Raw genomic sequence first — 26,969 nt, forward strand, 5'->3', positions numbered from 1 at the left:
TTTCAGCAGTTTGCTAAATTTGCTAAAAAATAAAGTTGCAAAATTGAACGAAACAAAGCTTCGAAGAAATTTAATATTTCAAAATTCTACTGTTTCAAATATTATTCAAAGCCTACCAATAATAATTGAAGTTTAATCACATTGAAAATTAGGAACGGTCAAAAACAATTAATTTCAAGAGATAAAAAATTTGGAGCTTTTACTGTTTCAAATTGCATTTAAAGTATACTAAATTGAACTATAAAAAGTCTGTTTCACTTCCAAAGTTATGAAAACTGTAGTAGTAGAACAAAGGAAAATGTTTAAACTCCAACAAAAAACTTTGAAATTTTACCGTTTCAATATGTACTTAAAACCAACAAATATTGACTCAACTCATTACAGTAACACCGGTCGAAAAAAATGTTTTCTATAAATTTTTACTGTAATTTGGTTTCAATTATTCGTATTAAAACATTGTAGGTACCGGAACATGCGACACTTCTTTGGATTTCCTCGAAAGCTCATATTTTTGAAAATTTTGGCAATTCTCCAAAACTTTGATCGGAAATTATGGGAAATCTAAAATTTTTTGGAAATTTTTTGGAGTGTTTATTATGATAATCGGTCTGTTTTGGTACGTTGTCTCAAAACTTCCAACGATTTTCGTGTAATCTTTTCTTGATGAATATATTTTATTTCGAAAAAATAAATTATTAAATTAAAAGTTTCCGTTATTCCTCGTACTTTTGGCCAATTTTTTTGATATTCTGAAGATAGATCAGTAAAATTTTGATCTAAATTACTGTAGACTTACAATTAAAAATTTCCAGTACCCCAACTCCAACCATTGAACTGAACCTTTCATCTGAAAAAAAAGTTCAATAAAATAATTTTCTTATAGTTAGCACCATACCTTTTAATTCATTGACACGGGACAACAATCTGTGAGTTTTCCCAACTCTGAAAAACTCCACAAATGTATATGATGTAAGCATATCATTTTTCTTACTTTAATTTTTCTTTTTTTTTTCGTTTTTAAAATTGTGGTAAATACCAATTTTTTTTTAAAGTTTGGAATTTTAAAATAATTTTCAAGCATTCTTACATGTCCGAAGCCTCTTCCACCTTACCTTTCAATTCTTGGTTTTTGGGCCACGCGATTTTGGACGATTTTTTCCAAATCTGAAAAGAAAAAATTATTTATCACTTTTTTAGATGTTGTTGGGATCAAAAATCAAAGTAGAACTAAAATTTTTAAAAATTGCAACATATTTAGAAAATGTATACTTTTGAGAAGTTTGGCTCATGTTTACATTTTAGAAGCTCTGTAATTAATTTTTAATAAAAAACAACTGTAAAAACACTCAATTTAAATTGATTATTACACATTTGAAATGATTATTTTTTGACTAGCAATTTTTTAACAACTTCCTCAAAAAAGGGTTTATCAAAGAAATCGTCAACTGGCATAATATTTTACAGTTTTTCTCTTGTTTTTATTTTCTTTAAATGCATTTTTGTAGATCAAACATCATCATTGAGTAAAAAATATCATTGATTAAAAACATGTTGAGTACTGCATTTTTATAAAAACTCGGTGCTCAAAACTTGGAAAATAACTAAATTGGACGTAATGTGGGATATTTTAACGTTATGTTAAAAATTTTCCTATAAAAATTATTCAGCAGAAAATTTGCCCTTATATTTCGTCCCCATGACACTAATATGTTTCATTAAATTTTGGTGCCTTAATTTCATCAATACGTACCTTTTCAATCGGACATGATGAGTGGTAGGGATAGTAGCTAACCACAAAAATGTTAATTTCCGTTCGTAAATTAACAACTTTCAGCAAAAATTTAGCAATAGAAGAAATAGGTATCAGAAAAAAAAATAGGAGAACACCCACCAGGTATTCGAAAAGTAGAATGAATGGTTCTCTCCGCTAGTTGAATGCCATTTTATTCATTTTTTATTTGAATATTCCCATAAAAATCTCTGCGTCTCCAAATTCTTTCATACTATTTCTTTAATATATTTGCGTTTTGACAAGGGAACCGAGCCACGCGGCATATTCTACAGTAACCCATCAATGATGTCCCCGCTTTGCAAATCATTTATTAGAAGTTATATGGTGTCAGGCTGTCCCGTTGCTGTTTGATCTAACAAAAGAGCGGGAATTTGTTTCCCAGAAAAATGTGACGTAAGCTCTTCTCTTCTTATCCATGCAAAATTAGTTGAAAAGTCTGCGTCTCAACCCCCGCATTTTTCAAAGATCAAACCAAAAAGGGGTACTAGCTAATTGCGATCGCCGAAAATTCAAGCTCCTGGCTTCAAAGTCGTCTATAATTACAGTAGAAAAAACATGAACTTCAAAAAAAAAACATTTATTCGTTGCAAGTTTGCTTTTCTCTCCATTTCCACGTATCGACAGTTACTCCTTCTTGCTTCCACTACCTTTCTCCGATTTTTCCGATTTTTCCGATTTCTTCGATGAATCAATCAGCGGTTCCTTCTCACCGGCTTTCTGTGGTTTTTCCGATTTCTCAGACTTTACAGATTTTTCAGAAGCTTCCGGTTTTACAGCTTTCTCCGATTTTTCAGCGGTCTTCTGCTCATGCTTCTTTTGTTTCTCCTGTTCCAGCTCTTTTTGCTTCTTTGCCTCATTGTATCTGGAAGAGAAAACCAGGTTAAAAAAATCTTCCATTGTGCATCTCATACCTTGACAAACTTCCCATGAACATGATGACCAGTAAAGAGCACAAAGCGAGTCCCATAAGTGCAATTATGGCCTTCAAAATTCGTCGGTTCCGTTTTTCTTCGCGTTCGGCTGAAATATTTTTGCGTGAATATTTTTCCAGAAAAATTGTGACGTCAGCGGGCTCTTAACCATGCAAAACCAGATGAGATGCCTGCGTCTCAGCTCCCGCATTTTTTCGAAGATCAAATCGAAATAAGACATTATGACTCCATGGAGGGGGGGGGGAGTTACCGTACCTGTTTCTGGATATTCATCCGGAATCCGACTCAGCGGAGCCATAAACTTTGGTTCGAGGATTTTGATCAGTTGGTCCATGGATTTTACAGTTTTTGGTTTTGCAGAACCCGTCTCTGATGAGTTGAAGATTATCTGAAAAATTCGGTGATTTCGGCATATTCTTAAATTGCAAATTAAATTTTCCACGAGTTTTCAGTGTAAAAGGTTCTAAAACCTTGCACTAGAGGAGAACTACACTTTTTTTGGTAGAGCTCACTTGCATTTTGTGATTTTTCAAATAAAATTTTTACCTTTGCGGTGAAAGCCAAATCTTCATCAGTTTGGGACAAAGTTGGGTACTTTTCGATCTGAAATTCGAATTTAAAAAAGTGATCCGACATCTCGGCAACTCACATTCAAAACCCCAAAACTTTGACGTCCCCACTCAGGATCACACTTCAATTTTTGGCTGGTATGTCTGAAAAAAACCCCTTTTTATCAGAATATAAAAAAAGGTCCATGAGGCCAAGACAATTCTCCGAAGAAATTTCAAGCCTACTTTTTGATAACCAGAATGAAGTCGGCTCGCATCTTTGATCTATCGACACCTCCGATGAATTCGCAAATACTTCCGTTCTCATGAACGAATATTTGCGGAGATTTCACCTGATGCTTTGCAATGTACAAGGCAATCTGGAAAAACCAAACATTTAAAAATTCGTGACTTGCGCGTGAAATCTGATGCATAATGTGACCATGTACTCACGTAGGGCAAGGTTGTCCCATCACGGTTTGATCTACAAAAAAATGCGGAAATTTTTCGCCCAAAAAAAATGTGACGTCAGCACGTTCTTAACCATGCAAAATCAGTTGAGAACTCTGCGTCTCTTTTCCCGCATTTTTTGTAGATCTACGCAGATCAAGCCGAAAGGAGACACTCTGGCATCACGTATGTACCGCACACTTTCCGATGCACCATGTCTGACAAGATTTCAAATATTACCCCGTCAATTGTCTTTTGCCAGGCGACATCAGTGTCCTTCCCCATCACGACCATCTTAATTGCACCTGAACCGGAAAGTGAACCACTTTGAGAATGACATGGGCTGGAAATTAAACTTTTAAGAAATAGAACTAGAACTTGACAGAAAAGTCTGGAATTTCTCACGAAGAGATCTGAAACATTGGAATTTCCACTCTTCCAACTCACCTTATAGCCAAGAACAGTAAGAAACCAATGGATATGATCATTACTGAACAACGAATCGATTTGATTTCACAATGATTGATTTTTTGGATTAATTATTGCTTTCTTTAATTTCAAATGTTGAATATTTGCCAAATGGCAAACGGTCACGTTTTGTTTTATTTTTCGGAGTTTTATTTTTCAAGTACAAAACAATATCGATTAATTAATTTTTCTAGATTTTAATTAATTATTTTATTTATGATAAAATTCCATGAGTTTCAACGAAATACTTCTTGAACTTTTTCAGAAAAAAACTAAATTTAAAACTCGCGCGCATTTTCTTGCAGGTACACTTTTGCGTACATTACGTATGAGGCATTTCATCTGACGCACAATAGTTTTATTTATTTTTTCTTAGGCATTTTTATGGGAAATTTCGATGTTATATTCGATTTACATCTGATTTTAATTTTAAAAATTGAATTTTTGAAAAATTTCAGAATGATTCGCCGCGAGAATCGTCTTCGCCGCGAGTTTATCTTCCGAAAATCGTTGGAGGAGAAACAGAAAAGTTTGGAGGAAAAACGAGAGAAAATTCGCAATGCTTTGGAGAATAATACGTTAGTTTTTTTGCTTTTATATGTTGAAAAATTCGTAATATACGAATATTTTCAGAAAAATCGATTATAATCTGCGAAAAGACGCAATCGAATTGGCGAAAGGCTCCGATTGGGGAGGACAGGTAATTTTCGCGATTTTTGATGAAGTTTCAATAATTTTTGTTCAGCAATACGAAACAGACAGCGAGTATCGTTGGGCTGGAGCTCAAGATCCAAAAATTGTGATCACGACGTCCCGTGATCCATCAAGTCGGCTGAAAATGTTCGCCAAGGAGATGAAGCTCATCTTTCCAAACGCACAGAGAATCAATCGTGGTCATTATGATGTTAAGCAAGTTGTGCAAGCGTCCAAGGCTCAAGATGTTAGTGGAAAATTGAATATTTGAAATTTTATCAGCTTTTCAGTAATTTTCTAATATGAAATTAATTTTTCAGTCAACGGATCTGATTATCTTCACGGAGACACGTGGAAATCCAGATGGAATGCTTGTTTGTCATCTTCCATTCGGTCCAACTGCATTCTTTTCAATGGCAAATGTCGTAATGCGACACGATATTCCAAATTGTGGAACAATGTCCGAACAGTATCCACATTTGATTTTCGACAATTTAAATTCGAAATTGGGACATCGTTTCACCACAATCCTCAAACACTTGTTCCCGGTGCCAAAACCGGATTCAAAGCGAATCATCACATTTTCCAATTCAGAAGATTACATCAGTTTCAGACATCACGTCTATAAAACTGAAAATGACGGAGAAGTCGAACTGACTGAAGCTGGACCAAGATTTGAGCTCAAACGTAAGAAAATTTTGATAAAAGAGCGGAAATTGAAACAATTATGGGCATTTTCTATTTTATCGAAGCACAATTTTGCGCTGAAATTAAACACTAAGCGAGAAATATGAAATATTCACATTTCAAAGTATTTTGATTTTTTTTTTAATTTCCAAATTTTCAGCCTACCAAATCAAGCTGGGAACTCTCGAGACTCTGGCGGCTGCCGAAGACGAATGGGTGCTCAGATCCTACACAAATACTGCCCGTAAACGTACATTCCTCAGCATCTCCAGAGCTGATGACGACGAATGAAAATATTTTGTTCTCTAAAAATGTTTTGTTGATTTTTATTGTTTTCTCCTTGAAATTGTTTTTGTTTCGTTCATGAAATTAATTTTTATTCGAAAAAAGATTTTTAGAATTTTTGATTCAAAAATTACAGAACATTTAAAAATTGTCGAAATAATAACAACCATTGTTTAGCTCACGGCGGCAGGACATGGGGACGGGCGGCGGGAAAATATTATGAATTCAAAGATCAAAGCCTGTCAAGACAGTTTCAAATTTAAAACAGTTCTGGAATAACGGACACTAATTACTGCATGAATCATCAACCACCACCAGTGAGCCGTGTCGGTTGGGACGATCAAAAGATTATGAGAACAAGAAGAGAATTGGATTCGGTGAAGGCCATTATGAAGGAGAATGTGCAAAAAATCATGGAGAGACAGGGAAAACTTGATGATCTTGTTGAAAGAGCTCAGAGGCTCGAGGAGGCATCGGATGTGTACGTCAAATGCGCCGTCAAGATAAAACGAGAGATGAGCTGGAAGGCCAATTCTCTTCGCTACGGGATCATTGCTGTGTCAAGTGTCTCCGCATTTGCAGGACTTGCCTATTCGTTCCTATAAATCATTTCTCTATCAAAACTATTTATTGGCATTACGCTTTGTGTGTACAATAAATAATGGAATGTAGTGATCATTTAAAGGCACACAGGGGTCTTGCGGCGTTTAAATGACACAGGAGATACAAAAAACTGATGAAAGTGGAATTACAGGTGATGTAAAGGATCAAAGAAGACTGAGAAAGTGGCAATTGGGGATTAGAGGTTCCGGAGCCTATTCACCATCGGGCAGGGGAGCCGGATCACGAAAAGCTTTTGAATGCACCAATATTCACTCTTGTTTTTTTTAAATGAACCGGTCAACACATGTACGGCATCATGCACTGCTTTGTGAACCACTCCATTCTTATTGACTGGGGCTACTTTCAGAACAAATCCTCTCTCATTAACAGAAATGAGAGCAGCGGCTGGAATTTCGTCCGAAGCCGGGTTTCGTCTGGATCCGCGGTGTGCTTTCTGAAAATACGATGTATGACTGGGAATGACCGGCTTCAGCGATTTTCAAATAAAATTATATAATCAAGAATTAGAATATCGTTATGAGACTTCTCAAAAAATTTTATGGCGGTTCAAAATTTCGAAAAAAATTGATCTGATTTTTTAGTAACGAATTTCGTTATTTTGAGACTTGGCTCAAAATATCCCCAAACCGTTAGTCGTTCTTTGAATCTACGAAAAACATTTAGTGCAACTTTCATATCAGGTTTTTGAAGTTTGAAACGAAATCCTACTATGTAGTAGGGGAGAGATGGCGGCTTGTATGTGCATTTTCTGTAGAAAAAAAATGAACCGGTCAACACATGTACGGCACCATGCACTGCTTTGTGAACCACTCCATTCTTATATATACCGAAATTTTCAGATTTTCGATTTAAAAAATTTCATGAAATATTTCAATGTTTTGTTTTTGAAAGTTTAGAAATTGGGAAAAATGTAGAATTTACCAGATAATTTTGGATGTGCAATTTTGAAAAAATTGCAAAAATATTGAAAATTTTTTTTGAAATTTGAAAATTTACTTCCAAAAAAGTCGAAATTTCTTCAGAAAAAATCCGAAAGTCTTGTTATTTTCCCATTTTTTTTCGTGCAGTTCGGGAAAATGAGTAGAAACTTGAGAAAGAAACGAAGAAATCAGGAGAACGTGAAATACAATACTCTTCAAAGACACACTGTCTTGCACGAAAATGTTGCAATCGTGTCGAGACCTGCTGCTGTACTTTTGCGTCGGATTTGTAATATACCCTATACAAGTGCATAAGGAATCCCAATTCATTTCAGCAATCGTCGAAATTTCATTATTTCCATTATTATCCTGTTGACTGCATTGAGCTGAAACATCAATCAGCACTGCCAGCTCTTTTTCGCATAGCCCGCGACATCTCTGAAAATTTTTAATGATTTTGATGTCAGCTGTACAAAAACAAACCTCCACGACTCCCCATAAGAAACTCTGAACTGTATCATAATTCTCGAGAAGAGAATTTCGTTGAGCTCGATGAGCAAATGACTCGAATCCTGTGAGCTGTGCAAATTGATGTCTGGATGATTTTGAATTTTGAAGATATGCTTCTTGACTGTCATCGTGTCTGTAAAACGTATTTTGCTTGATCGAATCTGGAAATATTTTTAAAAGGAAATGTCTTGTAATTTCACTAGATTTTGAAGAGTCTCTCGTCGCGCGAAAAATCTTCCAGTAATACAGTGCATGTGTTTTACCACTTCTACGACTACGACTAAAGGGGGCGAATTTATGCGGAATGGTCTTGCCGCGCAATTAGTCATCATTTTTAGCAGATTCTGTGTAAAATTTTCGTAGATCGCATGTAGATCATAAAGTATTTATTTCATATTTCGTAGTTCTGATGCTTTTCACAAATTAATTGTGATCTACGCGTGATCTACACGAAGTGGAAAAACAAATTCACTTTAGAGAACTTACGATACTGTCAATGGGGAAAAAACATGGCCGAATATCATAATAAAAAACATCAAAAAATTTCAGTTTTTGTTTTAGAATTTTCAGTCAAAGTTTTGTTACATTGCAAAATTTTTCAAAAATGTGGTCTTTTTGAGAGCATATATATTATATTTTTTGTATATATATAAAATATTTTTTGAAGGAGCGACGAAGAAGGCCGGCCGGCGTGAGGCTCCGACGCCGCGCGACTCTGACATGGAATCCTCAATTAAAATACATGAATCGTAGAAAAAGACAAGAGATGTTTGGTTATCTTCCAAAATTATGGCTTTCACCCACTTTTTGACAGGAATTTAAATTTTTTGTCACCATTTTTCACTATCGGAACTTAAAATAAATGCGAATTCTGAGCTGAAAACGTACGTACGTAATATCGTGAAAATGTTCGGACATTTCGATAAACTCTTGGATCGGCTGAAACGTCGGCTCACGGGTGAAATATGGAGCACTGCTGTCGCTGCTAGGGTGTTGGAAGCGGCAAATCACACGAGGAGTCGACGCGAGAAGAGACGGATCGACGGACGCAGTTTGAATGATTTTTTGTAATCCGCGTTAGAGAATGAGCTCATCATCTTGAATTGGAAGCCTTATAAAAATGTTATGTTTTAGTTGGTATGATGAAAAAATCGAAAATTCATTTTTATTTGAAAATTTCTAGAATTTTTGATTGAAAAATTGCAGAAACGTATGGATGTGAAAATTTACATGTAAAATTGTCGAAATATTAACAACCATTGTTTAGCTCACGGCGGCAGGACATGGGGACGGGCGGCGGAAAAGTATTATGAATTCAAAGATATAGTGATCATTTAAAGGCGCACATGGGTCTTGCAGCGTTTAAATAGCACAGGAGATACAAAAACTGATGAAAGTGGAATTACAGGTGATGTAAAGGATCAAAGAAGACTGAGAAAGTGGCAATTGGGGATTAGAGGTTCCGGAGCCTATTCACCATCGAGCAGGGGAGCCGGATCACGATACGCTTCCGAATGCATCGATTTTCCGGCCAACTCGAGCACCGCACGAGCCTCCGGATCCTTGTCGATTATCGATTTTTCCGGCGATCGTTCCTCGAGCAAGATTTGCTCTTCGAATGATTTCTGTGGTTTGTCGCCCGGGCGCCAAGCCTCGATTGTTTTGATCTGGAAAATGCATGTTTTTGTTTCGTTTTTTCGGCTTTAAGGGCTTTAGTCCCGATTCACCTTGAACTCGTCCTCTTCGGCAATGTGGCAAGGCTCAAACGAACTGGAATTCTTTTGGCACGTTCCACCGCCAAACTCCTCGTGGATAAACAACGGCCATACGGATTCGGTTCCACCAATTCCCTGAAATTTGAAAATTTCACACTTAAAAATCGTAAAACTGGTTCTCTAGATACTGAATGATCCATGGCGGGATATACTCACCAATCCATTCGGATGTTGCTGTTGCTGGTAGTTTAGGTACACGTAATTCTCAGTCCGCCCGGTCGCATCAAAAGTTGCAATTTTCGGAGCCAGCTGGAAGAGGAAACACTCGGCCGTGCCACGGTATTGGGGTCCCGCGAGAAAACCTAAAAAATTTTCAATTTTTAGAGAAAATTGGTACTCAAATAGTATCTGCTAGAATTCCGTTGCTTTATCATAATTGAAAAAATGAAGAATTACTGCGAAACTTGTAACACAGCCATGTGTGGATTTACGCAGTTCGTGTATTCCTCGTGGAGGAAGATTTTACAGTTTTTGGATGAAATGTTCAATTTTTGAAACTGTTTGTCAATTTTTTTGATATTTAAAACTGGAATCATCAATTTATCTATAATTTATAGCATTTTTGAAAATGTATTTGCTATTGTAAAACTACAATTTCTCGGTTTCAGTCTACAAAAAGAAAGATCTGAAATCTAGAAAATCTGCAAAAAAAGTAAAATCTGTAAAATCTTCTGCAAATCATAAGGTATAAATTCTTCTCGAGGAGTACACGAGCTGCGTAAATCGACACAACATTTCTTGTGTACCTTGCGAGGCGAAAAACCCAAATCGTCGTCCTTTCATTGATCTGATCACAATCATACAAGGACCTTCTCCATTAATACATTTAACCAATTGTGAGAAACTTTGCCCGTGTTTCATGTTTGAATATAAAAGTGTCCAATTTTTGCGTCGATCGAATGGAAGGTGCGAGTTGAGCACTAATTGATCGATATTTCCCATTAAATGAGTCTTGTCCGAGAGAATTGGCATTTTCGAGTCTCCAGTTTTATCCAAAAGTCGTTGGAAAATGAACGAAGCACAATAGGCGAACAGTGGGCACATTGAGAAAAAGCTTTCCAGTTCGCTCACTGGTTTTGTATTTTCTGTTTCGAAATAATCGTAGAGACGGACCTGATCCTCTCGGGTGAATTTGTTTCCTTCACAGAAGATTTTCACAACATTTCGCATTATCTGACAAAAAAAAAAGAAGTTTTTCTTTAAATTAATAAATTCGAAACCTGATCTTTTTGATCTCCAAAACAGAATCTGAGCATATCGGCGAGCTGATCGAAATGTCCCAGTCCAGTATCAATACATTTTAGGATTGTTTTAGCGAGCAAAACGCCCTGCGGCTCGTTTTTTACCAAACGAAAGTAGAATTGTGATGAATATTCACCCAGAATCGGTATGAACATTGCCTGGAATTTGAAAATTTTATATTAAAATGTATTTTCCTTCTAAAAATTAATTCACCACAAACTGGTCTCGCGTCATTTTGTCCTTTCCATCTGTGTGTTTTTTGAGTTTTTCCATAAAATGTGCATAATCCTCATCGTTAATATTTTTTAGATCTTTTCGCTTCGAATTTTGAGCTCCCATTTCTGAAATTATATGTTTTTTATCTGAAAATCCGGATGCGAAATAGTTAGTAAAAACTGTGAGAAATCAACATTTAGTATGAGAAAAAATTCAAGGGAAGAAGAAGAAAAAGTAAGATGAATAGTTTCATATTGAAAATTTTTTTTAAAAATGCACAAAAATTTGAATTTTTGGCAAAATTTGTGTTTTCACATATAAATAAAATAATTCCGAAAATCGTAATAAAATGCAACAAAAGTTATTGAATAAGAGATTAAAAGCAGGAGGCACAACATAGTAGTCATGAATCCTCTCAACACGTGCATAATCAGTAGAAAAAGAAGAAGAAGAAGACGTGAAAAGAGTATATGTATGTAGGAGAGACGCAGAGAAGCACACAAAACGAATTGGAATTATGATGATGATGAAGAAGGAAGCGACGATGATTCATTTGGGAAGAGTGTAGAGCTGGAAAAAATAGAAATTGAAGAGAGATTAGTTATTAATAATCTCTACAAATTGATTTTTTAGTGGAAATTTGGCATCTTTCAGACCATTTTTGAGCTCTTCGGCGAATTTTTCAGCCAAAATTAATAGGTGAAGTTCTATATTTTTATACTAATTTTTAATGATAAAGTCTTGGAATAACGGTGCAATCGGCCTGATTACCACGTGGTAAATCGATTGGAAAGGCGCTAGGAAATCTAAATATATTTCAAACTAAAGTTAAGAAGGAATAAAAGGATTGACTTCATACATGAAAATTATAAAATATTCGGCCAAAGAGCGTTTTTTACTGTATTTCTAATTGGGTCCCACGGCCCATATTATTGTTTTTTTTTGAAATTTCAAAGTCGACATCAAAAACAACACTGTTTTTCAAAAATAACGAGTGGTCAAAACATCGACCGAAATTTTTGAGAATGTTTCCCATTTTTCTCATTCCGTACCAATCTTATTGAGCGCTTGGCGGATGTTCAACTTGGTTCGATTGCAGCAAATCGTTGATATTCTTCTCCAAATCATCGATTCTCGTTGTCATATCATCGATTCGCCGAATAATCTGATCCGACATGTGCTGGAATCGATCCTGTGTCTGTTGCAGAACTCCTTGTATCTGAGTTTTAGGATTTTTTAGAAAATTGACAATTTTTTTCAAGTATTTACGTACCAACGACGTCAAATCATTCATATTTCCATCGGCTGGAGCGTCGAGTTGAGCGGTTGGTGTGGTAGACTTCTCATCGGACATTTTGAACTGAAAATCTGTAAAAATACGATAAAAATCACAAAGTTTAATCAGTTTTTAAAGAAAATTTGATGAAAAATCAATTAAAACTGGTGAGAATCCAGTACCAGGCAACTAGCCGTCATCTCACAAACAGTGGAACACACAAAAGTACGGGAACAACAACACGAGAGAAAGTACGTCGAAGTGAGAGACGACAGAGAAAAAGAGGGCGGCGAGAGAGTGAAAGAGACGCAGAGAAGGAGTCATTGGAGAAGGACAGATGGTGTAAACGGCGAAAAGAGCAGAATAAGATGATTTGTTTTATGTAAAATAGTGTGGATTTCGAGGAAAATATAATTATTAGAAACACTTTGAGAAAAAAAAAACATCTGAATCGAGGAATTTTTAATTAAAAAGAGAAATTTTCAAAGCAGAATGGGTTACTGTAGCTAATAAGTTGTGTGACAAGTCGTGTTTTCGTGTGTTTGGTCCGTAAACAAAACTTCGGCGCCAAAACTTCACTCGTTTCAGCAATTTTTAGGAAGTTTCCAGAAATTTTTCCTCATTCTTGCTTTTTTTCGTGATGAAATCTCGTTTTCTTTTAAGAAGTTCTTAAATTTATCAATAAACCATCAAAATTCAAGTTTTAGGCCGTCTTGCCGTGATGTCTGCCGACTACTCATCGGAGAAGTTCAAGGCGACGCATCTGGTATTAAAATGTTTCACATTTGTCTTTTGAAATTTTATTCTGATTTTCAGTTCGACGAAATTCTATGGCATTTTCGTTCAAACTTATCACTCAAAACGAACAGAAGAGGATTGGCCACTGCGGAAAACAGTTTCAGCGGGAAAGAAGCTGTGGATTTTCTGATGATTGAAATGCCACGAATCATCCCTAACAATGTTCCGGAACGAGACAAGATGCAGAAGTTCCTGGAGTTCATGATGGACATGAACGTGATTTCAGAAGCCTTCCCGAAGAAAGTCAAGCAAAGGAGGCCATTCAGTGAATCGAGAATATATTTGTTCATGAAGACTTTGGATGAGTTGAAGCATCCCAAGCCCCGATCACGTCGATCAGCGTCTTTCAGTGGTGCTCGCAAAAGTGCAAAGTATGCCAAATAATCATTTTAAACTGTGCTATAAAATATATTTCCAGAGTTGCTCAACCTGCCTCTCCTGCCGCGACAATGCACCGGCCACCAAAGGCAAGGCTCCCACGAAGATTATCGCGATCTAATGGCAACATTGACAAAGCAGGCATCGATAATTCTTCAGGCGGCGTTGAGAATCACGGTTTCGATGATCATAAAGACGATGAAATCCCGAAGAAACAACGAACTCCGAAGATTTTGAACAGATCACTTGAAAGTATCTGTACAGAAGAATATACTGAAAAACGAGAAGTTTCTGAGATGAAAGAGAAGGTTTATGATTGGTTACCGTTTTTCAAATCAAGACGAAATCACACGAAAGTCAATCAACCAACCCGTCGTTCAGCATCCCTTGATCGAAATCATTGTGTTTTGGAACAAGAAAAAGCTGAAGCTGCTCTTCGTAGTCAGAAAGTAACCACTCCGCCAATTCGAGAAGCCCCGAAAGACGTCGTCTTTATGCATCCACAAGGACCGTTGCCTGCAGTTCCTAGCAGATATCAAAATCATCGGACAAGCATCGCAGGATCAAATCCAGCATTGTTATCGCGTGGAAGAATGTACGAATCCATCATGAGAAGATCGTCGGTTGTTCCAGTTGCAGACTCTGTCCAGGCAAACAACGAATGCTCATTTTGGAAAACAGAGCTGCTTGGACGATTGGAACAAATTTACGATCGCACTCTTCCCTGTGAATGGGCATCTAAAGTCGATGGATACGATATTCAGTGGAACATGATTGAAATAGATCATGCTGATGGAATCGTCAAATCGAGATGTCAGGGACTGCAGCCCGATTATCCCCAAACTGTTATTCAATTCATGGATTATCTTGTTCGATATCCCTTCGTCACGCATAAAAAAATGGACACAGGGTTGGAATACAACGTCAATCGGATTTTCATAACTCTAGTCAATCGTCTCGAAGACTTGAATGCTCCTCTTCAATTCGATGAATGCTCTCTTATTGTTAATCTCCTCTGCAAAATCGATAGCTTCGCGGCAATGCTTGACAATGGGCCTGCAAGGCGATGGTCGAAAGTGATGATTTCTTCGTCTGCGTCTAGTATTGAGGAGGCTGGATTGATGGTCGATGGATTCTCCCGTGATCTTCCAGCATGCGGAATTCGAGCTTCAAAGTATCGACGACGTGCGTTATCACCATTTGATAATAGAGTGAATTTGGAAATACAAGGTAAAGAATTTTATTTTTATTACAGTTTCACGATTTTTACTTAAAATTATAATTTCAGACGAAAAATCCTACGAAATCCGAGAGCAATGGTTGATCGAAGCAATTCAATTGGTACTTCTTTCGCTTCCAACTTCACGACGTCGGAAACTTCACAAATTTGTTACATTCATTCAATCGATCGAAACGAATGCAGTTTTCGACCTCGCTGATCCTTCTAACGGATCTTCCAACAATCGGGAAGCGGTAAGGAGGGGATAATTTTGCAAGAAAACTACTGTAACCGGTCTCGACACGACAACTTTTTGTTAGATAAGAAAATGTGTGCGCCCTCAAGGAGTACTGTAATTTCAAACTCTCATTTCTGCCGAATTTTTATGGATTTTAATTAGTTATTTGATAAAAAAAAATATTTATCAATTTAGCACTACAAAATTAACACCTATATTTCAACAATTAAAATTCTGCAGAAATCTTCATTCGTTTCATTCGACAAAAGAAAAATTTGTCGCCTCGAGACCGGTACCGTACTTTTGTCGCGAACTTTTGCGTCTGCGTAATATCAATTTTAAATTTTCGATTTCAGGCAATCATCGGACTCTGGACAGGTGTTTGTAGTAAATGCCGAAAGCAACAAGGAATGCTGATAACCGCTGTCCTCCTCGCAAACTTTCAATCTCTTTTTGCAGTACCTGTTGAATTTATCGAACAGGTCAAACGATTGGAATGTGAAGAAAAGGACAGATATAGTGGTCCTCGGTACGCAAAGATCACCAGAAGTCGAAATGATTGGCAACCACCAGTTCCGGATAAACCGCAAGCATCTCCGGCAGTTTTTAAGAAACCACTAAGAGAAGTGGCATGTGAGAAAACGAAGAAAGGATTGTTCACAAGATTGCTGCGTAAATAAATCTAAAAATCTTCGCCCCATGTATATATTCAATATATTATTTATTTTGTTCCATTCCTCCCCGCTCACCGAATTCTTGTGTCATTATCATCATTTTTCTAAATGTTATTTTACAATTCTGGTTGAATTGAAATTCTCGATGTTCGTTTTGTTCCATAAATTTTGACGATGATTTATCTATATGTATTTATTTTCTTCTATGCTTTAATAACACAGAAAAGGGGGAATTTCAAAAAATTTATTAGGATACATTGAGGACTATTGTGGGATGGCGAGCTCCTCGTAGTTGCCCTCCTAAAAACGTTCGTTTTGTCTTTTAAAATATGCCAAAAATAACTCACATCTTCTTTCTTTGGAGCCACTGGTTCATCCTTCTTTGACGATGGAACGTCTTGTTTCTTCGAATCGAATGAGTCGCTTTTTCCGACTCCTCCAGCAGGTGCTGCCATAAGTTTAGCGACCGGTTTTGGAGCCACTGTTTTCTTCTTGCTCCCACAATGGACCAGCACAAATGGCAAGATATTGAGAGTTAATAGCAAAATGATCTGGAAGCGAGAGGTTTGGAAAATATCAGAATCCTGACAGAAAACTCACTTGCGAGATCATTATTCTTTTTTCGCTTCCGAGAGGTTTTGAATCTTGTAAAGTGAGAAAATATGAATTTTGTAGATTTTCGGAGGCTTTATATATGAGAAATTGTAAGGGGAAGAAATGTTCACGGAAATTCAAAGTTCGAAGGTTGAAATTTTTCAAATTTTCTATCACAAAACACATTTTCGGTTCGCGTTAATAGTTTTCAAATTGGTTTTTTTTTTCATTTTTAATGAGTTTAAAGTTTAGAAATTTGGTTCTACATTAACATATACTTTGTGACAGAGATGGGCGGCAACTGCCGTTTGGCAAATTGGAAAAATTGAATTGCCGGTTTGCCGATTTGCCGGAAGTTTTGGAGGGACTTTTTATAAGATGGAAGCGTTTAAAATTGTGCCTTTTTGAAAATTTCTTCCCGTTTTCTTTAGATATTTTCATAGAACTTGTTTACTTTTCAAAATAGACGTAGGAAAAATCATAGGATGCGTACAATTTTGCCGATTAAAATTGAAATTCTGAAAGAACCGGCCTTCCAGCAATTTTCAGTATTTTTTCTGAAATATTTGGCAGCATCTGAAAGCATTTTTCAACATCCTGTAAATTTTGGCAAATGTGGGCAATTTTTTTTGCAACACCTGGGCCGGCAATTTCTTAATCACAGCGGTAGCGACGAGAGTTTGAAATTACAGTACTCTTTAGAGACGCAAACCTTTTCGCATTAAATAAAATGAAAGACTAATTTTCAATTGGTCCGTGGGGTGCAAGACTAATAGAGACTAATAGAGGAAATACAGCATATATTTTTATTAGATGGTGCAAAGTCCTATTTTCCCAGAAGATCACATCTTATTAAATTAAGATTCTCTGGTTCGCTGCCCCCTTCTCTTCCAAAGTTTCCTCAAAAATATATCCGAAGGGAAAATAAAAAATAATATGCGCAGACGATAATAAAAAAATATAGACAAAAACCCGATTCTCTAAGAGATCAAGCACGTCGATTACGTTATATTATTTTTCCCCTGTCAAATTTCATTGTTATGCAACATCTGCATGACGTCCATCTTCTGGACAAGACCGAGAGATGATATGGGCGGTCTGTACACGTTTTTTTTCTGTCTTTCAGATATCTCATCGTAATAAGCTTGCAGATATTTTTCTAGTATAGTTTTATCTAACATTTCTGACATTTTCAAAAATTTTCAAAATTGAAGCGAAAAAGTTGGTGGCCGAGTTGTTATTTATTCCCGGCCACATCGCAAAAAAAATCATAATTTACTCTGTTTTTGGAAAATTAGGTAAAAATTACTTTCAAAAACAGTAAACAATGGTTCAAAGTTGCATGTCCAGTTTTTCACTTCGTTCTTGTATACTCCCCCTGGTAAAATGTCTACTTCTATTTGTAAACTTGCTGATTTTTGAATCCTTAATAACTCAGTACCTGTAAGAGATACAAAAATATTGTCAACTATCAAAATAATCAAAATTGTCTCAAAAATATTTTGTCAGTTGACAATATTTTTCCAACTCCTATCCCAACGGAGTTATTCGTTCCATAAGAGATCACATTTTCCACAGACCACACCCCAATTATTTCCAATAAATCAGAAAATAATCAAAGTCCATTATCACTGCTTATCCCGTTAGCCATGTTTCATAGAAGGGCTAAATGATAATGGATTCTTCTTTTTTCAACATTCTCCTTCTCCTTCTTGCCTGTCGGTTTCCTTTTCCGATCCAGAGAAGAAGGGGAAACTTGTCGATTAGCCAGTTCACAAATCAAGAAATACCGGTGGATTCGGAAATTTCTCTTTCTCGAGATTTTTGACATGCTTTCGGTTTGACCCTTCTATGTGTCATTTAAGTTTTTTTTTGTTTATTTTCGTTGGAACATTTTGAAAACTAGTGTAAATCTGTTATTATAAGTTTATTCGTTTATTTAAGTACATTTTCGGTCAGTGGGGTCTAAATAAAAGTTACATTTTTGTGTCCCACTAACTTTTTAACTTTTTTTTGAGAAATTTTCAAAACGTTTCATTAAACGCGGTAGTTTTTGGTCATTTTGGGCATAAAAAGGCAAAGTCTTCAATTTAGGTACTAGAGTTTTTAATATCAGTCCGTCATTTTAGTTTTTGATTTGTTTCCTTTTTTATTTTTAGTTTGTTCCTAAATTCTGAAAGGCTATATCACTATTGTTCTGGATTCTACCAATTAAACTTTGATATAATTTCTTAAAAAATAGTTTGCTCCTAGAAATTGTAAAGTCAAAACCCTTCTTTCTATCCTGTCTGCAACTTTCAATTTTTCAATAAAAACTAAACACAGATATTCTAGATCAATTCCATATGCGAAGGCTTTTGATACATCTAGTTGTCCTTCTAGTACTATTACTAGAAGGACACAATGTTCTAGGGTTTGCAAGTGCGCCAGGGACCTATCCAGAAGAAGAAACACGAGCTGGTAATGATATGGAAGTGCCCAAAAATCCATATGAAAGCACATGGACCGGATATGATTTTTATTATGAAAAGGAGCCAAAGAAGGGTACGTTAGAAAAAATATGCAATTTTTGAAATTTATTTTCCAAATTATTATCAATTTTTCCCTGTAAATGTTGGCCGAGTTTATCTTGCACTTTATATTACGTTTCATTTCCAGATTATCATTTCTCGGCAGTCATGTAGCAAAATCAGAATAGCCTGTCAATAACTTCCTTCTAATTTTCAGTCCCACCCTCCGCAGGCAGCGGAAAAATGCCAGCGTTCCAGTCGATCGCGTCCATCTCAACAGACCGTGAATCTCCAGAAGACCCAGGAAATAGTGGTTATTTAGCGTCCGGAGCCGAATCTGGACCCAAGAAAACCACGTCGAAACCTGCAACAACACCCACTCCAGAACCTACCACTACTCCCGTAGAAGAAGAAAAAGTAAAAGTGTCGCCGAGCAGTAGTACTAAAGGTTGGTGGAAAGTTGAGTTTTGTGGCCACGTAGAAATATCTCACCTATGCACCAGAACACCTAAATAGTGGTTTCACACACACGTGTTTTATAAAACTTCACTCCAGATCCATCAAAGCTGCACAAAACCACCAAAACACCTGTCACTATCACAAATATAATATCAACCACCACTGCACCACCAGCGCCATCTAGAGCACCAGAAAATGATCCGGAATCCGGATCCGACCAATCGGAGAGCACTGATAATTTGGATTTACTTTACGGCGGGGGAAGTTCTGCCACAGCCACCGGGGAGGATAAGAAAGGTATTTGGAATAGGAAAATATAATTGAGTATCTAGAGAATATGTAAAACTAACGTTCTAAATATTTAACATCTGAAAACAATTTTCTAGTAGTGTCACATGTCACATTGTAGATTTTGTGTACTGCCTTTTTCAACTTTTGGAGTTCAAATAAAGATAGGTCTTCTGAATACATGTAGTGGCCATTGTCATCGACATATAAGCGCAAAATAGCGCACAAGTGGACATATAAGCGCAAAATTCAAAGTTAGCCAGATTATCAAACTGTCTTTAAAACCAGCACGGCACTCTACCACTAATAATCCCAACTTTTGCACAGACCCTCCCAAACTGCATGATCCACCTCCACCGCATCCATCTGCACCACAAAACCTTTTAACCCAATTGATTCAAAAGAAGAAGGATGCACCAAACAAAGGATCATCTGAGAAAAGTTCCAAATGGTCAGATGATCATGCTTCCGGGTATCCGGAGGGAAGTGCTCCTAGCGCTGAGCCATCTGAAAACCAGTATGAGCAAGATGGTTCTATTCCATCGTCGAATGACTACAAAGAGCTCACAGATGTACCAGGTACAAAGCCAAGCTCTTCAGCTTCACGTGGTTCAAATATGGCAGGTAACCCCACAGCACCGCTCACCACCACTCAGCACACTTTTGCACCAAACAGCACTGAAACATCAAGATCTTCTACTAGCAGAGGAAAGGCTCCTGGGACCGAACCTAAGTCTGAAGCTCGGTATAGCTCTCAGAATCCTTACTCAGACAACTCGAGCACCCAGAAGCCAGAATACGAATCTGGATACCCAGCGGTGTCTGGAGCAAACTCAAGAGCCCAAATTCCTAATATCACGGACTACACTAAACCATCAGCAGTGTCAATTGAATACGCATCAAGCTCGAAGGAAAGGTCTGATCCTCCATTTTCAACACCCTTAACATCTAATTCACAACATGTACTTACACAGCCAAGGCCAAGGGATTATGAAGATGGCCCGCAGGAGACAACTCGGACAAAAGCTAGTGGCACAAAATCACCTAACTCACTCCAAGCACCTCAACAAACTGCAGCACATCTCATGAAAAATGCCAGAGCACCTGGTCCGGAGCCAAGTCTTCACAGCACTACCACTCACCACGTACAAACACCAATTATCACCATAGCACCCAAGTTTTCAGAACCATCACCATATGCAGAAAATATTATGCTTACACCAAAGCAGGCACCTGGCACCGAACCTCGGTCTAACTCTCAGAACCCTCAAACAGATCGGTTAGCCTCCCAATCAGGATATGAATCCGGCGGGCCTGGACGTCCACAAAATGTTTCAATAAGACACCGAGAGAATCCAAAGGGATCTGATGCAATTTCAAGAACCGCTATTACTCCTTCTAAGATTGATTACTTTGCACCATCGTCACCAACAGGGCCAATTGGATATGAACGTCAAGTCCCGAGTTTCAAGGAAGGACCAGATCATCAATATACAAAATACTCCACGCTCAATTCACCACCTGCACCATCACCACAAGAGTCAAGCACAATCACTCACCATGTCTCCACATCACCCGACTTTTTAGAGCCATCATCAGAAAGTTCTGTGCTCTTACCGAAGCAAGCACCCGGCACCAATCCGAGCACGTCTAATAGTCCACCTGGATATTCTGAACTAATTGGCCCCTCTGGTCCCGGTAATGGTCTACCTGAAGCACCCAGTCACGCCGCACAAAACATTCCCAGAGCACACACGTTTTCAGAGTCACAAGGGTACGAACCGATGGGAAACAATGGGCCAAGTATCTTTGAGGGTCCTGGAACAGAATCTGGATATTCTGAGCCTAAAGCTCTTAGTACTGCGTCACAAAAGACTAAACCAGATGACAAGCCATACGAAATACCACGTAGCATTGAGCCCAGCAATTCGAAACCATATCCATCTGACAGTTCCTGGTCTGACCATGACAATGCTCCTGGCAGTGAGCCAAGCTACATCCCGGACGTTTTAGACTACGGAGCACGAGCCAATAATCACGCGGGCAAAATGATGAATATGTCACATGCCACGTCACCAAGCACCGGTTCACCATCTAACTCGAACAATGCGATTTCCGCACGAGACCCATATGATCACTTTGGCACTATCACTGCACCATCTGACATTCCACGTGCCAATTCAAATTTTGAAGAATACCCGGACGATGGAGGATATGACGGGACGAATGATGTGGCAATTGTGCCTTTGAGGTGATTTTTTGTGGGAAATCGAGTCCTCGATGCATCATGTTTAATCTTGCTCGAAACGCATATATCTCGGAAACTACGAGAGCTATCAAAAAGTTGTCAACTAACAAAATGTATAAAAAAGTTTGGCGAACAATTTGTCAGTTAATAACTTTTTATAGACTTAATAGTTTTGGAGAAAAATCAAGATACAATTAGGCACACACTTTTCAGAACACAGCACGGCACAAATCCTTCCACCATCACTACCACGAACACTCAAGTGAGAGCACAAATTTCAGAAATTGATCGGATTGCTGGTAAATAATATCGATATTCCAAAAATTTTTGGAAGAAAAATATGAATCTTACATTATTTCAGAATCTTTCGAGAACTCGGCGCGGGAACCTGTGGAGTATGAACAGCGAATTACTAGTGAATCATCGAAGGGAATTACAGCTGTAACCGGAAAAGATTTTATGGTTTTATTTTAAAATTTCAGCCGATTTTTTTGAAATATAATAAAAATTAAACATTACAGAAGAAGCTTGGAAGAAAGTCGCCAACATGTTGCTCATGTTGTGACGAGAAGCAGTCTGTGAGCAGAAATATTGAGACACAGGTTTAAAAAAAAGCAGCACTGTTTTAAACTTAATAATTTCTAGGCTGACCCATTGCATGTTCAACACGCAGTCGACCCATCACGGCAGTTAGGTACGTAAGTTTCCTCAAGACTCCCCCGTTGGTCACAAAAATAGGTTCGAATCCTGCCGTGGTCGAAACTTTTTTTTGCAGTCGAATCCGAGCCAGTGCAGAACTTTGTCCCTCTCCAGAACACCGTTGGAGGGAACGCCTATATTCAGCCACAACCAGTCGCTCAACAACAGTAAGTCTTTGTTTTAAATGGAAATATGTCACTTTTTTTCCAGAACCATCTACCAACAACCTTTCCAGCAATACCAACCACAGTACCCACAATCTTATCAGCAACCATCCTGCGGGTGCCAGCCACAGCCTCAAAACTGTTGTGCTCCACCTGCTCCTTGCTGTCTCCGTAAGTGACATAAATAATCCGTACAATTCATTCTTAGAACTATCTTTGTTCAGCAACAATTCCATGTTGTCCACCAATACCTTGCTGCCCGCAACCGAAGATTTGCTGTCAGCCAGCGCCAGTCTGTCTCCCTCCACCAACTTGTTGCTCGATTAACTTTAAACTTCCGACTATTCCAATCTGTGGTAGAGCCTGCCCATCGTGTCCATGTCGACGGAGAATGCACAAATCACGTCGTCTCAAGCGTCACTCAATTAACTCGAACTGTCATCAGTGCTCTTCTGCCGGTGAGCCATGGAGATCTGTGTTGCATCACCGAGAGAAACGTGCAGCTCCGGGATGCACTTCCGGTTTTTCGACGATGGTATGACGTTTCAGAGTGAATGGATAGAACTAAAACTCCACTTTTCAGAGTCAAAATTCGTGTGGCACATGTGGAGCGTCAAATCTCAGATCGCCACGTGTCAAGCGTATGGGATGTCTGCCGTGTCTGGGAAGAAAGAAGCGAGATACCGATGAGAATTCTCATATTAGAGTGAAGAGAATGGTGAGTACTGCGAGCTCACAAAAAATCAATTATCAATTTTCTTACAGGGATGTCTTCCATGCCTGGGTCGTAAGAAACGCAGTACCCTATCACAATCGGGATGTTCTCAATGTAATAGTATGGGTCATTTGTTCAATCGCTACAAGAGGAGTCTATTTGGAGGATGTTCGCCGTGTGCACCACAGGTATGAGATTCACGCCTCCCCCAACTTGACTCGAAAAATGCCTCCAATTAAATGCTAGGTGGAATTCAAATTTAGAAAGTACAATGTAAATAAGTAGCTAACAATAAGATTATAACTTTTGAATAACTTGAAAATCAGTTATGACAAAATGTATACGAAGTTCCGAGTTCCCATGTTACGCCTTGGCCAGGTGAAACTCAACATTGTAATACGAAAACCAACTCTCAAATCTTGACACTTTTCAGCAACCCTGCGGATGTGGCCGTAAGAAGCGATCGGTCACCATGAAGCTCGTCAAGAGAGCTCCGATGCAGTGTGACTCCACATGTTGCGACTTTTCAAGGTGAGCACATCTAAGTATTGACTGTAGTGTAACTAACATTTCCTATATTTCAGATGTCCATATCGCCAGAAGAAAGAAGCGCTGGTGCCGTTTATGTAGAGCTCACAGATGATAAGATCACATCGACGGGTTGTACATACCTCATAGAATCATCATATTGACTGCTTATTTCTCAGAGTGTTTTTGAAACATATTATTAATACAATAAATTGCAATAGTTCATTTTTGAAAATCTAACAAAAAAGTAGTAAGATTAGAAGGACAGAAAAGGAACCGGGTCACCCGAAATTGATGGGATTATGGGCCGGAATGATTGTGTGTGTGAAATTGGAATTATTCAAGGAAGACAACTAGAGATCGCAAGTGATTGTTTAAAAAAATATAAATAAGAAAAAATCTAAAAAGTTATGGACTATGGCTTTTCAAAAACCCATTAATTTTCATGTTCAGAAATTCGTTTGGACTACTCGACGATGCTATTTCAGACGCTAGAGATTGATGTTGTTGTTGATCATCGTAGAGTTGGAGCTGGCGTTGATAACTGGCAATTTCCAGACGGAGAGCCTGAAATTAATATCAATTGTGATCTGAAACAGGGGTGGGCTGCAAACGATTTTTCCGGCAAATCGGCAAATTTCCGGAATTGAAAACTTCTGGCAAATCGACAAGTTGCCGGAATTGAAAACTTTTGGCAAATCGACAAGTTGCCGGAATTGAAAACTTTTGGCAAATCGACAAGTTGCCGGAATTGCAAAACTTTTGGCAACTCGGCAAGTTGCCGGAATTGCAAAACTTTTAGCAAATCGGCAAGTTGCCGGAATTGAAAACTTTTGGCAACTCGGCATATTGCCTGCATTGAAAACTTTTGGCAAATCGGCAAGTTGCCGGAATTGAAAACTTTTGGAAAATCGACAACCCAGCAAATTACCGATTTGCCGAAACTTTCCGGCATATTGTGGCTTTGTACATTTCTTTTGGAAATTACAGAACTTCAATTTTTTCAATTTTTTCCAAGTGCGAAATTGTACGCATTCTATGTTCCAACATCTATTTTAAAAGTATGCAAATTCTATGAAAATATCTAGAAATATCGGGAAAAAAATTTCAAAAAGGCACAGTTTTAAGTGTTTCCGTCTTATAAAAAGTCCCTCCAAAAACTTCCGACAAATTGATGTTCGGCAAACGGAAAATCGGCAATATGCCGAAAATCAAAATTACCGGCAAATCGGCAGTTGGCCGATTTTTTTAGTATGTTTTATTCACTATTACAATACATAGTTTTAATATTAAAATTTTCTTCAAAATTATCAGAAATTTTTGCTTCAGCTTTGAAAGCTGAGACTTAAATTGACAACACATTTTGCTCACTTTTTTCATAATGTAATTGTGTTTTTTTTCAAACTTCAATAACTATGAAACAAGAACTTTGAAGATAAATAACTCTTATAAATTCATGATTTACTTTTTCTTGCTCTACGGAATACTCACCTGTTGCTTCAAATGCTCCGTATGCAACTTGGCATCCGCTAACCTCAACTTCTTCTCAATAAGCAAAGTTTCCGGACTAACATCTCTTTTTTCTCGTTCCTCCTGCTCATCATTACCATTTCCTTCTTCTTTCTCTCTTTCTTGTTTCAACTCTCGCTGCTTCATATCCAAATGCAACTGTAACTGATGCAATTGCATTTCAGTCCTTTGTAATTTCAGCCTCTTCGCTTTCGGACCATAAGTGGCTTCCATGATGTCCGACGCCGAGTCTGCATCGTCGGCTTTTGTGTCCTGTTCGCTCATCATGATTTCCGCCAGGCCGGACATCCAATCGGGTACTGGCCCACGGGAACGTCGTTTTGGCTCGGCCCAACTAAATTCAGCATAACGTTCGAGTTCTTGTCCCGCATTCATGTTGGTGATACCCAGTTTGTGGGCATGCTTTCGAGAGAATTTTCTGAAATTAAACGAATGATATTGAGCTGCTTTGAAAAATGGAAAAAAGGAAAATAAATTTTTACTTGACCCATACCTCATATCCCTAATCCGTTGCTTAATCTGTGCAGGCGTCCGTTCTGCAAATCCCATCGACGTTATTTCAGTGGCCCATTCTCTTGCCAAGGTATCCTTAAAACTTTGAAAAAAGTTTTTTCGAGCCTAGAATGTCTACCTACCATCGGAACTTCCTCATTCCTTTGCCCTGATGGTCGTGTTGAGTGGTATTCTTCACGTCTTCCAGAGTATAGTTCGTATAGCTTCATATTTTCGGCTTCTGAAATTTAGTTTTTTTAATTGAAAATTTATCGCAAAAGCTATTTCTTTATTCTATCGAAGATTAAAATTGATTCCTACCATTAAACCCGATAGTCTTCGGTTTATCTTCGGGAAGCTGATTTTGCAGCGCAAACTGTGCTCGTAGTATGTGACCGATGGATGATTGTGGAGTGATCGGAGTGTCGACTAGCGTTTTTCGAGACATTCGTGATGACATAGTGGGTTAGTTTCACCTGGAAGCATTCGTTTTGCAGTAGGAGACATGGTGTAGAGTAGGAAGTAATGAATGAAGAGTGTTGAGAACAGCGGTGTGCGGCGAATCTCAAAATTTACTCGGCAAATTTACCGTGCTTCACAAACGAAACATTTTATGTGTTTTGGAGCACGAAAACGACTGAATTACTGAATACTGAACACACAACTGGGTTCTGAACAAGTTCCTAGTCGTGTAACTTTTTAAACATCAAAATCACTCAATTTTGTGTGTTTGAAACAAAAAATCATTTTCTAGTATTCATATAATCAGTAACGGTTGTTAAATTCTTTGTTGCTCTTTTTTTGAAGGCACACCGGGCGAGAAGCGGTAGGTGATCCGCTCTTTGTACAATGTTTAACATTCAAATTTTTTCTGAACTTTAGTCTTATATGGTTAAATTTTGTTTCAAGCTTTACATTCACATAGTTGAAAAAAGATTCATCAATCTTTTCTCCGATTTTGAAAAGTTAGTGATGTGGAAAGTGTGGCTCTGGAAATGACTAGGACTAATTCGATTA

The 26,969-nt window shown here is 37.8% G+C and overlaps 9 protein-coding genes, 1 non-coding gene and 2 pseudogenes across 16 annotated transcripts; 5 read left to right on the forward strand and 7 right to left on the reverse strand.

Annotated features, from left to right (window-relative positions):
* Window positions 1-594: 594 nt before the first annotated feature.
* ZK795.6 lies at window positions 595-1,766 on the reverse strand (annotated as a pseudogene). Its single transcript has 5 exons — window positions 1,751-1,766; window positions 1,113-1,164; window positions 896-942; window positions 797-847; window positions 595-749 (listed from the first exon to the last, which is right to left on the reverse strand). Coding segments are annotated over exons 1-5 (321 nt in total).
* anr-56 lies at window positions 894-1,337 on the forward strand. Its single transcript, NR_101968.1, has 2 exons — window positions 894-1,013; window positions 1,098-1,337.
* Window positions 1,767-2,355: 589 nt separating the features above from the next.
* On the reverse strand, window positions 2,356-4,259 carry ZK795.2 (DsbC domain-containing protein). The gene is made up of 8 exons (NM_070002.7): window positions 4,170-4,259; window positions 3,963-4,065; window positions 3,519-3,652; window positions 3,374-3,437; window positions 3,271-3,327; window positions 2,980-3,112; window positions 2,704-2,812; window positions 2,356-2,654 (listed from the first exon to the last, which is right to left on the reverse strand). Exons 1-8 carry the CDS (start codon window positions 4,208-4,210, stop codon window positions 2,417-2,419), a joined length of 879 nt encoding a protein of 292 aa, NP_502403.2. The 5' UTR covers window positions 4,211-4,259; the 3' UTR covers window positions 2,356-2,416.
* A 389-nt stretch (window positions 4,260-4,648) lies between these two features.
* On the forward strand, window positions 4,649-5,956 carry ZK795.3 (Brix domain-containing protein ZK795.3). Its single transcript, NM_070003.6, has 5 exons — window positions 4,649-4,768; window positions 4,824-4,890; window positions 4,936-5,130; window positions 5,204-5,570; window positions 5,731-5,956. The coding sequence occupies exons 1-5, from the start codon at window positions 4,650-4,652 to the stop codon at window positions 5,859-5,861; spliced, it is 879 nt and encodes a 292-aa protein (NP_502404.1). The 5' UTR covers window position 4,649; the 3' UTR covers window positions 5,862-5,956.
* A 195-nt stretch (window positions 5,957-6,151) lies between these two features.
* On the forward strand, window positions 6,152-6,460 carry snb-7 (V-SNARE coiled-coil homology domain-containing protein; the record flags this gene model as incomplete). Its single annotated transcript, NM_001028451.7, has 1 exon — window positions 6,152-6,460. One exon carries the CDS (start codon window positions 6,152-6,154, stop codon window positions 6,458-6,460), a length of 309 nt encoding a protein of 102 aa, NP_001023622.1.
* A 190-nt stretch (window positions 6,461-6,650) lies between these two features.
* Window positions 6,651-8,827, reverse strand: K08E7.10 (annotated as a pseudogene). The gene is made up of 4 exons: window positions 8,802-8,827; window positions 7,883-8,042; window positions 7,698-7,837; window positions 6,651-6,912 (listed from the first exon to the last, which is right to left on the reverse strand). Coding segments are annotated over exons 1-4 (588 nt in total).
* A 231-nt stretch (window positions 8,828-9,058) lies between these two features.
* eak-7 (MTOR-associated protein MEAK7) lies at window positions 9,059-11,267 on the reverse strand. Its single transcript, NM_070004.7, has 6 exons — window positions 11,140-11,267; window positions 10,905-11,084; window positions 10,431-10,857; window positions 9,841-9,986; window positions 9,637-9,759; window positions 9,059-9,576 (listed from the first exon to the last, which is right to left on the reverse strand). Exons 1-6 carry the CDS (start codon window positions 11,263-11,265, stop codon window positions 9,379-9,381), a joined length of 1,200 nt encoding a protein of 399 aa, NP_502405.1. The 5' UTR covers window positions 11,266-11,267; the 3' UTR covers window positions 9,059-9,378.
* A 111-nt stretch (window positions 11,268-11,378) lies between these two features.
* hsb-1 (Heat shock factor-binding protein 1) lies at window positions 11,379-12,510 on the reverse strand. The gene is made up of 3 exons (NM_001392417.2): window positions 12,416-12,510; window positions 12,195-12,361; window positions 11,379-11,712 (listed from the first exon to the last, which is right to left on the reverse strand). The coding sequence occupies exons 1-2, from the start codon at window positions 12,494-12,496 to the stop codon at window positions 12,200-12,202; spliced, it is 243 nt and encodes an 80-aa protein (NP_001379159.1). The 5' UTR covers window positions 12,497-12,510; the 3' UTR covers window positions 11,379-11,712; window positions 12,195-12,199.
* A 615-nt stretch (window positions 12,511-13,125) lies between these two features.
* On the forward strand, window positions 13,126-15,906 carry let-99. The gene is made up of 5 exons (NM_070006.4): window positions 13,126-13,184; window positions 13,235-13,587; window positions 13,635-14,824; window positions 14,883-15,067; window positions 15,408-15,906. The coding sequence occupies exons 1-5, from the start codon at window positions 13,140-13,142 to the stop codon at window positions 15,729-15,731; spliced, it is 2,097 nt and encodes a 698-aa protein (NP_502407.1). The 5' UTR covers window positions 13,126-13,139; the 3' UTR covers window positions 15,732-15,906.
* A 46-nt stretch (window positions 15,907-15,952) lies between these two features.
* On the reverse strand, window positions 15,953-16,431 carry K08E7.4 (uncharacterized protein). Its single transcript, NM_070007.4, has 3 exons — window positions 16,326-16,431; window positions 16,073-16,276; window positions 15,953-16,025 (listed from the first exon to the last, which is right to left on the reverse strand). The coding sequence occupies exons 1-3, from the start codon at window positions 16,335-16,337 to the stop codon at window positions 15,990-15,992; spliced, it is 252 nt and encodes an 83-aa protein (NP_502408.2). The 5' UTR covers window positions 16,338-16,431; the 3' UTR covers window positions 15,953-15,989.
* A 2,220-nt stretch (window positions 16,432-18,651) lies between these two features.
* K08E7.5 lies at window positions 18,652-24,155 on the forward strand (the record flags this gene model as incomplete). 5 transcript variants are annotated; one of them, NM_001047500.4, is made up of 15 exons in its annotated part: window positions 18,652-18,863; window positions 19,047-19,277; window positions 19,385-19,585; window positions 19,904-21,827; window positions 22,038-22,123; window positions 22,186-22,286; window positions 22,346-22,426; window positions 22,470-22,518; window positions 22,600-22,690; window positions 22,734-22,858; window positions 22,912-23,222; window positions 23,271-23,405; window positions 23,453-23,590; window positions 23,836-23,933; window positions 23,987-24,154. In NM_001047500.4, the coding sequence occupies exons 1-15, from the start codon at window positions 18,665-18,667 to the stop codon at window positions 24,030-24,032; spliced, it is 3,816 nt and encodes a 1,271-aa protein (NP_001040965.3). In that variant the 5' UTR covers window positions 18,652-18,664. The 5 variants fall into 5 exon arrangements, with proteins under 5 accessions (NP_001040965.3, NP_001255651.2, NP_001040966.2 ...); NM_001047502.4 differs by lacking the exon at window positions 19,385-19,585 and having other exon boundaries at window positions 18,654-18,863; window positions 20,762-21,274; window positions 21,341-21,827; window positions 23,987-24,032; NM_001268722.4 differs by lacking the exon at window positions 19,385-19,585 and having other exon boundaries at window positions 21,341-21,827; window positions 23,987-24,155.
* Window positions 24,139-26,430, reverse strand: K08E7.6 (Myb_DNA-bind_5 domain-containing protein). The gene is made up of 5 exons (NM_070009.4): window positions 26,274-26,430; window positions 26,096-26,193; window positions 25,954-26,048; window positions 25,422-25,878; window positions 24,139-24,497 (listed from the first exon to the last, which is right to left on the reverse strand). The coding sequence occupies exons 1-5, from the start codon at window positions 26,410-26,412 to the stop codon at window positions 24,339-24,341; spliced, it is 948 nt and encodes a 315-aa protein (NP_502410.2). The 5' UTR covers window positions 26,413-26,430; the 3' UTR covers window positions 24,139-24,338.
* Window positions 26,431-26,969: the final 539 nt, after the last annotated feature.

The sequence above is a fragment of the Caenorhabditis elegans genome, chromosome IV, assembly GCF_000002985.6.
Source record: "Caenorhabditis elegans chromosome IV".
In the NCBI taxonomy this organism is placed as follows: domain Eukaryota; kingdom Metazoa; phylum Nematoda; class Chromadorea; order Rhabditida; family Rhabditidae; genus Caenorhabditis; species Caenorhabditis elegans.

Excerpts from the sequence above, each read along its gene's own strand:
- ZK795.2 (NM_070002.7), bottom strand. The coding sequence starts at position 4,210 with ATGATCATATCCATTGGTTTCTTACTGTTCTTGGCTATAAG. Across the intron at positions 3,438-3,518 it reads TTCATTCTGGTTATCAAAAA|ACATACCAGCCAAAAATTGA; the intron begins GTAGGCTTGAAA and ends GGTTTTTTTCAG. Across the intron at positions 3,328-3,373 it reads AAAGTTTTGGGGTTTTGAAT|ATCGAAAAGTACCCAACTTT; the intron begins GTGAGTTGCCGA and ends TTCGAATTTCAG.
- ZK795.3 (NM_070003.6), top strand. The coding sequence starts at position 4,650 with ATGATTCGCCGCGAGAATCGTCTTCGCCGCGAGTTTATCTTCCGAAAA. Across the intron at positions 4,891-4,935 it reads GCTCCGATTGGGGAGGACAG|CAATACGAAACAGACAGCGA; the intron begins GTAATTTTCGCG and ends ATTTTTGTTCAG. Across the intron at positions 5,571-5,730 it reads ACCAAGATTTGAGCTCAAAC|CCTACCAAATCAAGCTGGGA; the intron begins GTAAGAAAATTT and ends CCAAATTTTCAG.
- eak-7 (NM_070004.7), bottom strand. The coding sequence starts at position 11,265 with ATGGGAGCTCAAAATTCGAAGCGAAAAGATCTAAAAAATATTAACGAT. Across the intron at positions 10,858-10,904 it reads TTGGAGATCAAAAAGATCAG|ATAATGCGAAATGTTGTGAA; the intron begins GTTTCGAATTTA and ends TTTTTTTGTCAG. Across the intron at positions 9,577-9,636 it reads CCGAAGAGGACGAGTTCAAG|ATCAAAACAATCGAGGCTTG; the intron begins GTGAATCGGGAC and ends TGCATTTTCCAG.
- hsb-1 (NM_001392417.2), bottom strand. The coding sequence starts at position 12,496 with ATGTCCGATGAGAAGTCTACCACACCAACCGCTCAACTCGACGCTCCA. Across the intron at positions 12,362-12,415 it reads TGAATGATTTGACGTCGTTG|ATACAAGGAGTTCTGCAACA; the intron begins GTACGTAAATAC and ends CCTAAAACTCAG.
- let-99 (NM_070006.4), top strand. The coding sequence starts at position 13,140 with ATGTCTGCCGACTACTCATCGGAGAAGTTCAAGGCGACGCATCTG. Across the intron at positions 13,185-13,234 it reads AGTTCAAGGCGACGCATCTG|TTCGACGAAATTCTATGGCA; the intron begins GTATTAAAATGT and ends TCTGATTTTCAG. Across the intron at positions 15,068-15,407 it reads CTTCCAACAATCGGGAAGCG|GCAATCATCGGACTCTGGAC; the intron begins GTAAGGAGGGGA and ends TTTCGATTTCAG.
- K08E7.4 (NM_070007.4), bottom strand. Across the intron at positions 16,026-16,072 it reads TGGCTCCAAAGAAAGAAGAT|GAGGGCAACTACGAGGAGCT; the intron begins GTGAGTTATTTT and ends GAACGTTTTTAG.
- K08E7.6 (NM_070009.4), bottom strand. The coding sequence starts at position 26,412 with ATGTCATCACGAATGTCTCGAAAAACGCTAGTCGACACTCCGATCACT. Across the intron at positions 25,879-25,953 it reads CAACGGATTAGGGATATGAG|AAAATTCTCTCGAAAGCATG; the intron begins GTATGGGTCAAG and ends GTTTAATTTCAG. Across the intron at positions 24,498-25,421 it reads CGGAGCATTTGAAGCAACAG|GCTCTCCGTCTGGAAATTGC; the intron begins GTGAGTATTCCG and ends TATTAATTTCAG.